At 33.0% G+C, this 15,676-nt stretch overlaps 1 protein-coding gene and 1 long non-coding RNA gene across 2 annotated transcripts; both read right to left on the bottom strand.

Moving 5' to 3' along the window:
- Window positions 1–4,489: 4,489 nt before the first annotated feature.
- On the bottom strand, window positions 4,490–7,850 carry LOC110662984 (uncharacterized). The gene is made up of 3 exons (XR_002496418.2): window positions 7,457–7,850; window positions 7,245–7,339; window positions 4,490–7,106 (listed from the first exon to the last, which is right to left on the bottom strand). It is a non-coding gene; the product is annotated as an uncharacterized LOC110662984 (long non-coding RNA).
- A 703-nt stretch (window positions 7,851–8,553) lies between these two features.
- Window positions 8,554–12,994, bottom strand: LOC110662997 (putative vesicle-associated membrane protein 726). The gene is made up of 5 exons (XM_058130016.1): window positions 12,602–12,994; window positions 11,418–11,559; window positions 11,204–11,324; window positions 9,062–9,124; window positions 8,554–8,891 (listed from the first exon to the last, which is right to left on the bottom strand). Exons 1-5 carry the CDS (start codon window positions 12,789–12,791, stop codon window positions 8,742–8,744), a joined length of 666 nt encoding a protein of 221 aa, XP_057985999.1. The 5' UTR covers window positions 12,792–12,994; the 3' UTR covers window positions 8,554–8,741.
- Between the last annotated feature and the right edge of the window lie 2,682 nt (window positions 12,995–15,676).

The following is a 15,676-nucleotide window of genomic DNA, read 5'->3' as shown; positions in this document are numbered from 1 at the left end:
TACAGTTGGGCGTTCAACACTTTAAGGAGCTGAGGCCTCCCCTTGTGCCTCAACTGTAACTGGTTGTTCTATTGATTTATCTCTCTCTTCCATTCTATTCACAAAATCTTTTTTTTTCCTAGCACAACCTACACAAGGAGATTTCTCTCCATTAGTTCATATTTATGATGTTAATGTACTATATATATCAAACATTTGAGCAGTTGTAATTACCGACAAAATATTTCAAATTCACAGTTTAAAATTTACTTTAAAACCATTGCTCTGATACCACTAAACATGTCACACCTTACCCTTCCGTAAGGCATAACATGATCTCGTAGTACACATAATGAATTACCGTACTTCGCTTACCGGTAACCCATTAAATATACTACAATGAATTTTAAAACAATTTCTGATCATTTTTATAGTGGTGGGAACGTTTAATATTTATTATAAAACCTTTATTTGAAATTTTGGTCACGGATCAAATCCTCGATTAAAATTTAGTGTTATGAAATGTTTTTCAAAATTTTGGCAGAGTGTCGGCTGTATTTTGAGAAAACAGTTCTTCAAAACCTGAAAAGAAACACACTCCTAAAATTTTTACTCGACCACAACTCCAATAAAATTCACTTCTCCACACAATTCAATCCCAACAATGAATAAATCATTTGCCGCAATCAACTCAACACATTTTTAAACCAATACTGAACATCTCAATTCAAAAAAGGAAATAATTTATCGTTTATAAAATACAAAAATTTAATTATTTACATTGATTACAAAACTCAGAAATAAATTTGAATATTACAATAATTTGCATTTTAATTACATACCCAAAATAATATTACAAAAGTTCTTATACAACTACTCAAATAAATTACATACATATAATTACATGCATACATCAAAATCTATGTATAAGGGTATATCACATTTTAGGTCATAATTATGTTGACATTGATTGCCAATCTAAATTTAAAGCTTATTGGGAGAAATTTCAAAAATTCAGATTTGGTCTCCTAAGTTTACTGTTCCATTAGCCTTTTCTACAATGTGAATTTGGCTAAATTTTCTTCATCAAAGTTGTTCCTAGTTTGTCTAGTTTATTTTCCCTTTTTTGAATCACTCCATTTGGAGTTTTGTAGCTCAAGTTATGGTCATTTAACCAAAACTGGTCGGATTGACTAAAACCCAGAAATTCTGGGCAATTAGGGTTCTGGCAGATTTGGGGAACCAACTTTGGTTGGCAATTTGACTATGTTATGGTCAGAATTTGGGTTTGTTTTCTTCATAAAAGTTATTGTGCTATGTCTAAGCTTTCCATTGCCATAAAAATCAGGTCATTTGGGCCTTTCTACACCAAGTTATGACCATTTGAACAAGTACTATTCATATGGTCAATTCTGTACAGGGGCAGGGTGCCTAATCCGGATTTGACCAAATTTTTCACCCACTTGTAGTCAGCTTTAGGGCAGGGTTTCTACATGAAAATTGTAGCACTATGACCCTATTTTCATCTCTAATTAGCCTCACACCAATTGGAGCAAAAAAATTTAATTTATGGCCACCTAAGTGGACCAAGGTCAAACTGTCCAGATTGGGGCAGCACCACCTTCACACTTTAATCCAATCTATGCATTCAATCACACTCCAATTCACACCAATTAACCAATTTAGATCTCAATTAGGTCAATTGGTAGCAATATACCAAACCCCCAAATTTTCTCCCAAATTTCTAATGTCAACAACCCTAATTTCACTAATTAGCATAATTCATGAAATTAAAGTATTCAAATCACATTTACCAATTCATCTAAGCTTACCTATGTCTTTAATTCAATCAAATTCACTCAAATTCTATCCAATCTAAAACTGGCCGAAATTTATGGGATTCCATACTTGCATGATTTCTTCATTTTTCTTTACATAAATTCATTAATTTCAACCTATTTTCACACATGGATGTTTAAGCAATTAGAGAGAGAACTTACTTCTTTGTGAGTCTTTACAACCTCCAATTTTCTTCAATTTTCTTTCTCCCAATCTTCTTCTTGAAGTTTAATTTGAAGTTTTCTATAATTTTTCTAAAGGATTGAGGGTGTAATTTAGGGTTTAAGAAGCTTTCAAGTTTCAATGGAGGAAATGAAAACAATTGAGAAAGAGGAGAGAGAGATGAGGGATGGCAACTTGGGAAAGAGAAGACCAAATTTTGTTTTCTTAATTTTTTTTGTCTTATTTTTATGTATTTGTCCCTTAATTTTCGTAATTAAAAATTATAAATTTATTAAGTCATGCTTACATCATTGGGATGATGTCATAATTCCTTTTTATATTTGAATTTCTTTTCTTCCCATCACCTCTTCAATTTGAATCTATCTTTCATAATTTTAATTTCCCACATTTTATTAGACAATTATGCCAAAAGTCACCTCTAAGGGTGAATTGACTAAATTGCCCCTTACCGGTCTGATTTGATTTTCCAATAACAATATATTGCTTCCTAAACCCTGATCTAATTATTTGAGCTGTTTTCAATTCTTTTCTGTGGTTCTCTCATTTCCATTAGTTTCACAAAAATTCTTAGGCCTGGGGTGTCATAATGTCTCAAATAAATTAGAGTTTTGACTGACCTCGCAATCACTTCCCAGTACAATCATCCATCACTGTGGCCTTGGCTCATTTAACTTTTTATGTTTTGTTTTTCTTATTTGTATTTTACTTTCAGGTAATTATTATTAATTTTTATTCTGGACTTTTCTAGGTGGTACAGACATAATAATAGACATCCTAACTATCCGGACAGACACTGATCACTGGAACAGTAGAATGTATAGCTACTTAATATAGGGGTGTTACAACCTTTATCACTAGTAAGAGGGGTGCTAGTGTTAGAAAGTTTTGTGAATATTTTGGTAGTAGTGCCTTTGTATCCACCCTTTTTTCTTTGCCTTTCAACTATAATGGCAAGTTTGACCACAAACTGTAAAAACGCATATGGTTGCAATTCAATAGTATTAGCAATTTTATAATTCAAACCATTAAGAAAATAGCCAATGGTTTGTTCTTGTGGTTCCCTCACATCACATCTCAATATCAACATCTCAAATTCTTTAACATAGTCTTTCATACATATTCCTCCTTGGCACAAACTTTGGAGTTTGATGTATAATTCTTATTTGTAATATTTATGTACAAATTGCCTTTCCATGATTCTTTTTATCTTATGCCAAGTTTGCACATCATTAAGCTCATCCCTATGCCTTTGAGCCTTTACATTCTTCAACCATAAGTTTGCATAATCAATAAACTCAATGGCAGCAAACTTGCGCTTCTTGGCTTTGCTATACTGTTGGCACTCAAAGATTTTGTCAACTTTTTGTACCCATTCTAGGTACACTTCAAGTGAGCTAATACCCTTCAAGTGACCTAGTACCTCAAAAGATTGGGATTTTCATCTTGATGTTATCTCTTTAGCCATGTGGATGCCTAGGAAGGTGCTAGTCACAAGCACCTTCTTCAACTCTAGGCTCTTCATCAACATCATCATCACCAAACCTTTATTGCCCAAGACCATTATGCCCTCTTTGTGGCTAAGGTGCAACTAGTCTCACCAAAGCTTGTGTGGTCTAAGCAAGTTGCTCTTGCATTGTATTCTGCTATCTTTCAAGTCTCAACATATGTGCTTGATCTAATGTGAGACCTCTTGGAACTGGTGGAGGCACCTCTTCTTCATCAGACATGTTGCCACCATAATCATACTCACTAAGTGTTTCACTCATTTAAAGGATAAGTTGATTCACTCCCTCACGTGTTTGCATTCTTTAAAGGTTCAAAGTGGATCTAATACTAAACTGATGTGCCTTATAAGGAATTGATAAAAGATCTTTTTATGGTTTTAATGTTTATGAACTGAAACTAAGAACAAAATAAGAAACATAAAAGGATAAGTAGAAGAGAGAAATTCTTTGATAAGTTCAGAATACCACAAATAACTCAATCTTCAAAGGTAAATGACACACAAAAAACTTGTGAAAAGTTTAGAATTCTTTCACCACAAACCAAAGGTTTGATAAGAAAACTTGGCAACACTTGCTATTGATTCTTAAAAGCGAGGAAAGCTTACAAAAGGACGCCTATTTATAGGTAAAACACAATTACTATTTAGGAAAATAAGCTAGCAACTAATTAGGAAATTTTAGTAGTCCTTATACAAGTACTAAATAGAAAAATAAGAAAGAAAAATAGGTTTTGTAGCTTTCTCTAAATGGCTGCATGAATTTGAGTGAGAGAGAGAGAGAGAGATAGGAGATTTTTACTTGGCTGATTAGGAAAGGTGTGCTTCTATAAATCTTTCAATAGGATTTTCTTGATTCTGCTTAATCTGACTTTTATTCTTTGACTTGTCAACTTTTAGCAATGTAAAAAAAAAAAAAAAAAAAAAAAAAAAAAAAAAAGAGACAGAGAGAGATAGTCTACATGCCAATTTGGAGGCTAAGCCCATTTAAGATAAAATCCTCACAAATCTTCAGCCCATAAACTTCTTAACTCATCCCAAATCATATGCCCTATTCAAGTCAACAAGTTTAGCCCACAACATCTTTATTCTTAGATAGAAGCAAGCAAAGTAACAAGTTTTCTCTTGGACTTGGTCAATGGGCCCTTCTATGCCATGTCAATCCAATCACCATGATGTGGCACATTAAGATAAGTATTAGTTGGTTAGGGTTTATTAAGGTACAAGGGTAGGCTCTATATTGGTAACTGTTTAGATTTACAACACAGATTATTAGACATAGCTCATGAATTTGTCATAGGTGACCATTCTAGGGTTAGAATATCACAAATTAAAACAATCTTTTTCTGGCCTTATATGTTTAAACAAGTGTAAAAATGGGTTTTGACTTGTGATGTGTGTCAGAGATGCAAAATAGAAGCAGTTCCATATCCTGGTTTATTACAATCTTTGGATATTCCATCATAGGCTTGGTATTCCATTTCTATGGATTTCATTGAAAAATTACCTAAGCATGAGGGGAAGGATTTTGTGTTAGTGGTGGTGGATTGTTCACCTAATTCGCTTATTTTCTACATCTAGCTCACCCCTTTACTACTGAGAGAGTGGCAAAACTATTTTTGGATAATATCTTTAAATTGCATGGCCCATCTTCTAGTATTGTTATTAATGAAGATAAAATTTCTTGAGATTGTTTTGGAAGTATTTGTTTAATGCTTTAGGGGTCAAGTTGCATATAATTACTGCCTATCATCCTCAATCAGATGGGTAGACTGAGAGGTTGAATAGATGTTTAGAAAGTTACTTAAGGTGTATGTGTTTTAACTAGTCTCACAAATAGTGTTCTTGGGTGAGTATGGCATAGTAGTATTATAATTCCACTTATCACAAAACGATCAAATGTCTCCCTTTCAATCCTTTTATGGATATGCTCCTCCTCAATTTTTAGTTTTTGATTTGATAGTTGTTTCTATAGCTAAGGTGAAGGACTGGATTCTTCAAAGGCAAAGGCTGTTTGACTTGTTGAGAGATAATTTAGATGCAACTAAGAATAAAATGAAGCAATATGCAGATTCTAAAAGAAGTGACAAGAGTTTTGAAGGGTGTTTCTCAAGCTTCAACCTTATAGGCAAGTCTAAATGGGTTTTAGCAAAAATCTTAAGCTTTCTACTAAGTTTTTTTGGCCCTTATCAGATTCTACCAAAAGTAGGCAGTGTGGTTTATAAATTGCAGCTACCTACAGATGCTTTTATCCATAATTTCTTTCGTGTTTCATTAATTAAGAAGAAAGTGGGAATTGATCAAGTTGTCCAATCCTCTTTGCCTATTCTGCATACTTAGGGATAATTTACTGTCACACCTGAGACTGTGTTGGACTTCCAAACTTTGGTTAGGAATGGTAAGGCTGTGCAGTAGTTGTTGATTAAATGGGCTTCTCTTTCCCACCAGGATGCTACATGGGAGGACAGGGACTTTGTTTTGCAGAAACTTCCCCGTTTCATTCTCGCGGACAAGAATGAGCTTGAAGGGAAGGGTAATGCTATGAATAAAGATGAGAATTAGGAGTGGCAATATTATAAATAAATAAATGCAGAAATGTTATAGTTGACAATTATAAATACTTAAATTCATGCATTGATTCGACATATTAATTAAATAAAATACTCACTTTTTCTCCCTATTTTACTTTCTCTGTCTCTCTACTTCTCTCTTCTACCTTGAAACTTCTACTCTCTCTTCTTTATTCTCACCTCTCCTCTTTTATGTTTTTCTCTTCAGTTGCGGTTTAGGTCTTATGAGCCAAAGACCAAACACATTCCATATAACTTTTGACCAAACTTCGTCTTTCAATGATGTCTACCTTGATACTCACATGTGACAAGCATTGCTTTGCCCCCTTTCATAATCATATTCAATATGGCTCCTCATCACCCAAAATGCAACCAACGACGACAACGAATTCTTCTTCTTCTTTTTTGTTTTTTTTGGAGTTGTTTCTTAGTGCACAATAAATGTTTGTTTTCCTCACTTTCGACACCTTCAATTTTGTACTTATTTGCACTAAATTTAAGAGTGTAAGAGATCAATTAGTTCAAACTTGAACATGGAAGGCCGAATTGACAATTGGACCAAACTTGACAAGCTTTTTTTGTTTTCTCAAAATGCAAGAGTGGATTTTAACAAATGTAAGGGATTTTAATATTTGATCTTAAAGTTGTGAATTTGAACCTAATATTTTATTTGGGAAACTTAAAAAAATATATGAATTTAGATTTTAATCAAAGGCCAATTGGACAAAAATTTTTTTTCAATATATAATTTTATCCTAACGTTTCAATTTTAGTTTTAGTATCCTAACATTTGACATTGAGCACAATTGTATCCAATTTTTAAAATCAATTACTGATATTGTCCAATGTGGCATTTCTTTATGATTTTTAAATATTATATTTGCCACATCATACCATAAACTTAACCATGGTTAAAATTAGGCAAGAAAAATATGAATGAACTCAAGAATCAATTATGAACAAGATACCAGGACTAAATAAGACTGCTCGAGGACACGAGATCAAATGAGCTTTGCCGTGAACTTTGTTCTTCTCTGTTAGAAATTAAAAGTAGGATTTACGTAAGTACCAACAACAAGAATGCTAGACAGGGAGAGTAGAATTATAAAACAAAATAATAATAATAATAATAATAATAATAATAATAATAATGATAGAGCAAAATATGCAACCTTTAAAGCAGAAACTGGTTTTGTTTTTAGGTTTAGGGCATAAGACTTAGTGATTCTGCCAATGAAAGCTGGTGAACCACTTTGGTTCGCCTTATCTGCAAGAAGTACAAGTGATAATTAGGATAAAATTGCCTGCAAATAATTAATAGAAAAGTGGAATCCCACACAATATTAGAATGTTCTTATCAATTATCAGCAATGGAAAAATATACCGGGGGAGAAGCTACATTGCACGGATATAAATTGAAGAACCTTTAAGAAGTGCAAGTCTCCATTAACCTCTAGTGGAGAAAATTCTACGTCATCGTCCTATTCTTGTTTGCTCACCCTGACCATTGAGTACACTGCAAAATCCAAAAACAACGCAAGTTAAAAGTGAATTACAGCTACCCACAAAGCTATTAAGCAAAAGACACGGATAGCCTACTCCTAACGGTTCAAGCTTCACATGAATAAGCTCCAAAAACAATAATCAACGACAATCCAAAATGCTGAGTTGTTTAGTTCCTCAAGATTCGAGGAAAAGAAGGGCTAACCACATAAATGGAAAGAGTTGCAATAGCATGAACTAAAACCAAAGAAACAAAGAGATAGAGAACAAAGAATCAAATGCAAAAACCTCTGTTTGATGAGCTTCTCCAGTGGCGATCACTCGAGCAACTGAAAAGTGCTACTAATATTCTCTAATTTCTTTTCTTCACTTGAAAACAAAAAATAGTACTTGGCAAGGAAACCAAACTGGCACGCGATGGAGTTGCCAATTTAAATCATGTTTGTGTTGCAGAGAGGGAATCTTGATGCTAAATGAATCATGGTTAAATTTAGAGTATGACAACAAATAAAAACATTAAAAATTATAAAGAAATGTGACATTAGATATCAAGTGAACAAAATTGCAATTTGAGCAGAAATTGGATGTAATTACACCCAATATCAAATATTTAGATAGAATTGCAAATTGACGAAAATGCTTAATGTTCTTTTTTCAATTAGCCTTAATCAAATCCAAAAAAAAATATAAAGAATCAAAAGAGCAAAAATTTGAAATAAAATTAACCGTATTATTTGAAATTTCAGTTCCACCTTATAAAATTTTTTATTAAATATTTACTCCATTTAAATTTAAAAATTAAAATTATTTTTGTTAGCCCAACAAAGATATTTTCAAATTTATGAATTTTAAATCCAAAATCATGAACCCAAACACAACCTTAAATAAATCATGTTTAAAAATTAAAAAAAAAAAAAAGCCGATTAGCCAGCTGTTTATATAGGAACTAATCTTACTAAACAAGTTCTAAGGGCACTATTAAAAACATTGTAATGACATGACCATAGCATATCGTTCTTTCACATGCAAAAGTAACTTCGTTCTACAAAAATATGAAGAAATTGTTGTTTGCTGATACATACATACAAAGTCCTGGTAGTATATTTAATACTTCTCTTATAACTCGCAAAAGCTCCGATAATATATAAAGCCTTTGGAGGTCAGACTCATTTTCCACAGTTGAAACCTTTGCAAACAGATAGGACTATGATGAGGATTAACGCAATCAGTATACCCAAAACAATCAGCTTGATCTTCATATTCTGCAGCCACATTTTCCTACGAATCTTTGTCCCTGTGCTTCGAAAGTCTTGTGCCTGCCAGTACCATGTTTTTCCAGTCATTTTATAACACAAGCTTTCACTCCTAAAAGCAATAAAATCGGTGCTGCTCTAGATTGATATTCCCAAAATCTACTGAATCTCTAACTACGCCACACAAACATGCACATAGAAAACCTACATTGCAGAAAATCAGCATCACTGACCTGTTGATGAAGGTTCTGAGTCTTATCCACCAGAAGTTCAATTTTCTCCCCTCTATCTAAAACCTACATTACAGAAAATCAGCATCTGTTAGGTTTTATGCTCAGGACTGTCCTCCATAGAAGGAATAATTACTGAACTTATATGTAAAGCCAGTCAATGGTAAGCCAAACACAAGCTAAAGAATATTGCAAGTAAATTTTAATCATGGCCAGGTAAGGCAAATGTTGGCAGCAAAAGAAAGCAAGTTGAGTAAACCTCGAAGTATTTACTAACCTCTTTGGCAATACTGTTACCTATAGTTGTAGCTATTAGCAACAGTGCTACATTAAACATAGCTATTTAGAAATACAATTAACTGTTTGCTAAAGTATTTACTAAAAAGTGATGTTCGGACCTTGTTTGGTTTGCTTAATGGAGTTTGCTCAAAGTTGCAAGGATATTTTTGCCCATTAAAAATTATATTTCTGCTCAGTGCTAAAATGTCGTGGTTGAACAAAGCTAGAATTTTGAGCTTCTTCAAAAATAAGATTTTGGCTCATGAAAAGCACGTTGGACAAAGCAGTTGCGAGCCAAAAAGGAAAATTTTGAAATCTGCTACATAGTGCAGCAATAGCTGCACCAAACAGGGCTAAGAATATGTGCAAAACCTATAAATATCATGTGTCAAGGGAAATGTTACCCATGAAAAAACATATCATGAAGCATGTCAAGCCCAGATTTTTGGACAATTAAATTTCAAGGCGATAATGATACAAATAAAAAGATAACAGGCCCCTTTTAGAAGTAACTTACAGACCATGCTGCTTAGATATAAGCATCAATGAGATACATAAAGCTACAACAATGAGCAGGAACAATTGAGAAGTCCAACAACTACGTGCACGAGAGCACAAGTATAAAATACAGGTATACCAACACCATTAAATTTGTTCAGCAAATAAAGCTACTTACAACCTAAGCAATTTGTGGACAGTTATACTGACATATGAAAGAACTATTTCTCCCTGACGTTACAAAAAGCATCTAAGCAATGAATACCTATTATATATGAACCGATTAGATTCGAGGATTGAAAACAAAAATCAGTGTGCACCAATAGTAAAAAAAGCTGAACAGAGCACATAAAAATGCATCATAATATAAAGGTTAAACCAGAAGCTAAGTGAAGCAATAATACAAAGCACCAAAAAAAAAAGTAGAAATTAAGTCTTCATTTTATTAGTGTTGCACAACTGGTGCTTGCATGTTCTTGAGAAATATTACCTTGTTTTTCTTTCTCTTTTTTTTTGTATACCTTTTATTTGTTTTCTGGTGCAGATTTGGAGTTTGGTAGTGGTTACATTGTGGGTGATGGCAATGGAGCTATACAAGAGGCAGGGTTGCTGATGGTGGTAATTAGTGGAGCTATACAAAAGGCAGTGGTGCCAATGGTGGTAATCAGAGCAATCCTTGCAGTTCCAATGTTTTTCTTTCCTCTTTTTTTTCTTTTCCTCCATTTTGGAAATAAAATAAAAATAGATCGATTAAAATGGTTGGGTCATGTCTAACATAGAGTATCAAATTCTTTGGTACAGAAATGTGATAAGTTAGCGGTAGAAGAAGTGATAAGTTAGTAGTAGAAGAAGTGAGAAGGAAAAGAAGAGAAGTACTATCAAATGATCTATAATTTTGGATGTTCATGTGGAATTGATTTCAAATATAGCTGGATAACGAAAAAGAATCCATATAGTTGACTCTAACTAGTTTGGAATTAATACTTAGATGTTGTTGTTGTTATCAGATGAACGAGAAGTGTTGACAAGACCTTAACCCTATACCTAGACACAGAACAAGGCATGCACACCAACAATTAGGCTACTATTGATTGAATAAAAAATAGTATTTCAATAGTTTAATTGCATGCAACGATTAATTAGGAGTTGAATTAAATATTTTCGTATTGTTAAGAGTTTTTTGGGCTTTATGCCAATCTGTACATACTTCAGTATAGACCAACTTCCAAAAAAGAAGTAGTAGTAGTAGTAGTAGTATGATGGGAAAGAAATTGAAAAGAAAAACATAGTGTTTCAAATAAATAATAAAGGAAGAAAATTGAAAAGAAAAACAGTGGTTCAAATAAATAAAGTGTCCCTACTCCCTACCTTTTCGATATTCTCCATCATGACCCCTTTAACTTCTGAAACCTGAGCTTGCACTTTTGCAAGCTTGCTTATCTCTTCAGGATGATCAGCACAATATTGCATATTTTCCTTTAGCTTTGGCCTGCAAATTAGTAAATATTTTACATCATCAGCTAAGTGAAATAAAGCAAAATATTTTGAGCTCATTTCTCAGGTCTTGATGAAAGCAGAATACCCAAATTCCTTGTCAAGGCTTTTGGCTGGAGCAGTGGAAGCTTTTCCACTGCCATATTTTGTCATGAAGTCTTCCCTGACACGCTCCAGAAAAGCCATAGGAACTTGTCTTCCTGCTGATTCATCTGCAACTACGCAATAAGCTTCAACATTGAACAGTCAGTCATTCTATCAACAGAAGAAGATAGAACACAATTTACAGAAATAGGACTCGAATAGTAAACAAGAACAGCCGAATTTAACATAAACTACAGGAAAATTTTATTTGTTATAATTAAATCCACTATGGAAAATGCACCAAGAATAAACTCAGATTTTATAATGCACTCGTACCAAAACCAAATATGTAAAATGAAGGGATTTGAATCCATAAAATGGATTCCACATTTCATTTTAAAGTTACGGTGTTATTTTTACCACCTCTCTTACCATACTACCAGCCATATATGAAAAACAGATGATCTATCTTTTTAACCTTTCATCCATAAAAAAATAAATATAAAAGCTTTATGCAAGCACAATAAAATTAGGTTTACCATTTCATGCTAATATATTGTACGATAATTAATCATAAAAATCAGAAATGTATCTTTGGACAGCTAAAAGGAGGTTGCAGAGGGTGATCCAGCATACAAAAGCAACCTCAAGTATCCTTACATTTGCATAGGTGGTGGATCCCAACCTGACCATCCAATCATATAGGTAACCTTTCAATCTTTTGCAAAACATAATGAACAATCAGAGCCTGTAGGATTCTATTCATCGATCCTAAACCTAGAATGATAAACCAAAGTGAACCATATATTTAAAAAAAAAAAAATTCTAAAATAGTACGATTAACAGCAAAGACAAGCGTGCATTCAATGAAAAGAAGTGTACACAACTCTTCAATTCATACTTCAAGCGTGAAGAATCATAACCAAATAGCTAGTCTGTGGGACTCGTGTTCTTTTTCTTTCTGTGGGACAATGTTTTGAAATACTGAAGTGTCGGTGATCAAAGAACAGAACAGCCATTCAACACCTGCTTCGCCAAGCAGTGTTTTTAAACCGAACCTCATGAAAAGGTTATCTTTAATTTCTTTATTTCAAAAAAAAAGGTATGACTCTTCAATTTGATTACACTTCATTTGATTCTTTAATTTCTCGAGAAACAAACAGAAAATAATAATTTTACAAGACTCACTATAGCCATTGTCAACGAGGTAATTAAAGGTGTGGGCATCGCAGTTGTAAGTGAATTTATTGTTGGTGCCAGGGAGCTTCTGCAGGCACTGAAACGCTATGGAATTGAAATTGCCACTGAATTCTGTGTACTCAGCAAGAATCACATTTCCACGGGAAACGAATGAGTAGATCAACGATTTCTGGCCCATTTTGGTTATTTGATAAAGCGATTAAAGGTCTCGAACTCTGACAGAGAGAGATCTGAGAATTTGACAGAAAATCTCTCCCCTGCCCTTCTTTTGCTTTCTTTTCCCGACCAGAGAGAGGGGGAAGGGGCTGTTGATGAGATTTTAAAGCAGGGATAGTAGTGGGGTTTAATGATAGGTTTGATTTTTGACTAACTTAGTAGTAAGGTCCCTAAGCTATGTTAAAATCTACCTATCAATCTATTTTATTTTGAGTGAGTATTCGTTCTCAAATTTAAATTTTCTTATATATTTAAATTTTAATAGCATTTAAAGTATTAGCGTTGCACATGCACTAGATAATTTATAAAAAGTAATTATTATATTTATGTATATAAGAATTAAATATTAATTTAAATATTAATATTAAAATTTAATTAATACAATAATATATAAATATTTGAAATATTTTCTTATATAAAATTTAATTATCGTTAGAAAAAATTTTTATATTTGTAGTAATATTTTAAAAAATTTTAAAATATTATAATTTCACTTTTTTTTTTTTACAATTATATATTATGTGAATATTAATTAAATTTTCATACATATAATATATTTAGTATAACTAATTTAATATATTTAATATAAATAATTTAACTACATGTTATTATTACTTTTTTTTTTAACAACAAAGGATATTTACAGAAACTATCAAACAGGTACATCTAACATATCCTTAGCTTGTAAATAAACTAGCTGATTTGGAGGATTAAAGATCCATCCAGGCAATAACAAAACCTTCCTAACAGAACAAGGTATCCAATCTGCACACTTATTTGCAGATCTAGGAATAAGCCTTATAGACAAACAATTCAAGAAAGACAAAAACATCTTATGCTCATCTATAATAACTGTCACTTCCAAAGGAATAGAACTCGGATGAGAAGATAAAAGAGACTTAAGAGGAAGAGAGTCTGTTTCAACACTGTAAGTGACTAAATTCTTGTTAGTAGCAAACTGAATCGTTGCCCCAAGGCCAACACCTTCTACCGCAAGAGGAGAACTGCACATAAACTTGGCTACAAAGCCTTTAATAATGGAGCCCTCTGAATTTCAGATTAAAAAGCCATAGCCTACTTCTGAATTTGAAGAGTTGAAAGAAGCATCTACATTAATCTTGAGAACGCCTGAATCTGAGGAAATCCACACCTAATGGATCTAAGATCTCAAAGGAGGACCAAGAGGCATAGAATAAAGTTGTGGAAGAGCTGTTTGATGCAATTTATCAACCCCATTCTGAGCTCTTTGAAGAGTGGACATATGGTCAGGCTCAATATCATTGAAAATAGTATTATTTCAAGATTTCCAGATATTCCAAGATAAAAAAAGCAGTTAGAATCATTTCCCTACTATCACTACCATGAAAGAGGTCCTAAATGGATTGCCACCACACAGCAAATGATACAAATCCCTCTTCCCTTGGGCAGAAGCCTAGGTGAGAGCCAAACCAGACTACCTTTGCATGCTCACATAAAAAAGAGCAAGTGTTCCAAAATTTCTTCAGCACTATGACATAACGAGCAAACGGAGGAAGTTGCATAATTAAGTCTAAATTAATCCTTGTAGCCAAGGAATTTGTGCAAGCTCCCTAGATAAACAGTTTGATTTTTGGAGGAATTTTCAAGCTTCAAATACCCTTCTAGAAATTATCCCTAAACAAGCTAGAATTTGATGGCAATCCTTATTGACTAAGATCTTGAGATTTTTGCAGAAATAATACACTGATTTAATAGAGGGCAAACCTATTTTAAAGAAGTGCCAAATTCTTTTAGCTTCACAATGAGATATCCCCAATGGAATTTTACTGATTTCCTTGCATTCATGTAGTGTAACGTCCTCACTTTAGGTTATCCGTACATTCCATTATTTTGATGACTAACGTTTGTTGGGATGGTCAGGATATCTGAAACTATACTTAAACTAGAGTGAGGAGATATAAATAAATTGAATAAAGACTAAGTAAAATTAAGGGAAAAATAAAAGAAATGAAGTGCAATTCGGTTAAATGAGCTAGAGGTCACGGCAATGGGTAACCTTAATGGGAAGCGACTGTGAAGACAATTGTCAACTCCAGACTTGTGGGGAAATCTGTAAAATAAATATTTGGGGCGTAAGTGAAAAATTGATGAAGTTTATATGACAATAAAAATGTCAAGAAAATTTAAGTTAATCGGTAAAGACAATTATAACTTGATGAACACAACTAATGGCATTTTAGTCATTTCATCCTCAGTGTTGAATTTTCACCTAAATGTCAAATAAATGAAAGAGAATAAAACCTTAAAATTAAATTAAAAATCATGAGTTTGTGTAATGGAAATGAGTGGAGAAAATAAGAAAAGAAAACAAAAGAAAAGAAAATTTTAAAGTATTTATGATGTAAGCATGACTACATGATGATTTAATTAAAATCTAATTAAATTGAGACATGCATATAAATATAAGAAAACCTAATTAATTTATCCTTATCACCTTTCATCTTCTTCCTCCCAATTCTCATGGGTGGCTCACCTTTGTCCCATGATTCCACCATTTTTAACTTTTATTAGCTTGAATTTCCTCTTATTTTCACCCCAAAACCCCTAGGTCTCTTTACTAAAAATTCATCCTACACCTTGAGAAGCTTTAGCCAGCCAAGAATTGAAGAAAAATTGAAGTTTTACAAGATCAAACTTGGCTCCAAAGAGGTTAGTGCACTTTCCAAGTTTTCTTTCTTCTCTAAGTGTTGTAAGCATGCTAAACTAAGTTGAAATCTCATGGAATTGAAAGAATATGATGAGGAATTGAAAGACTAAAATTTTGGCAGCCATGAGAACATTTGGGAATTTATGATTTTGATGGAATTA

Source organism: Hevea brasiliensis, chromosome 11, assembly GCF_030052815.1.
Source record: "Hevea brasiliensis isolate MT/VB/25A 57/8 chromosome 11, ASM3005281v1, whole genome shotgun sequence".
In the NCBI taxonomy this organism is placed as follows: domain Eukaryota; kingdom Viridiplantae; phylum Streptophyta; class Magnoliopsida; order Malpighiales; family Euphorbiaceae; genus Hevea; species Hevea brasiliensis.
The sequence above is the reverse complement of the archived record's forward strand: the minus strand, read 5'-3'. Positions and strand labels throughout refer to the sequence as shown.

What these genes read in the sequence shown, in the direction of transcription:
- LOC110662997 (XM_058130016.1), bottom strand. Translation starts at nt 12,791, where the DNA reads ATGGGCCAGAAATCGTTGATCTACTCATTCGTTTCCCGTGGAAATGTG. An exon ending in CCTCGTTGACAATGGCTATA is followed by an intron (nt 11,560 to 12,601) that starts GTGAGTCTTGTA and finishes TCAATGTTGAAG; the next exon opens with CTTATTGCGTAGTTGCAGAT. An exon ending in CTCAGAACCTTCATCAACAG is followed by an intron (nt 8,892 to 9,061) that starts GTCAGTGATGCT and finishes TGGTACTGGCAG; the next exon opens with GCACAAGACTTTCGAAGCAC.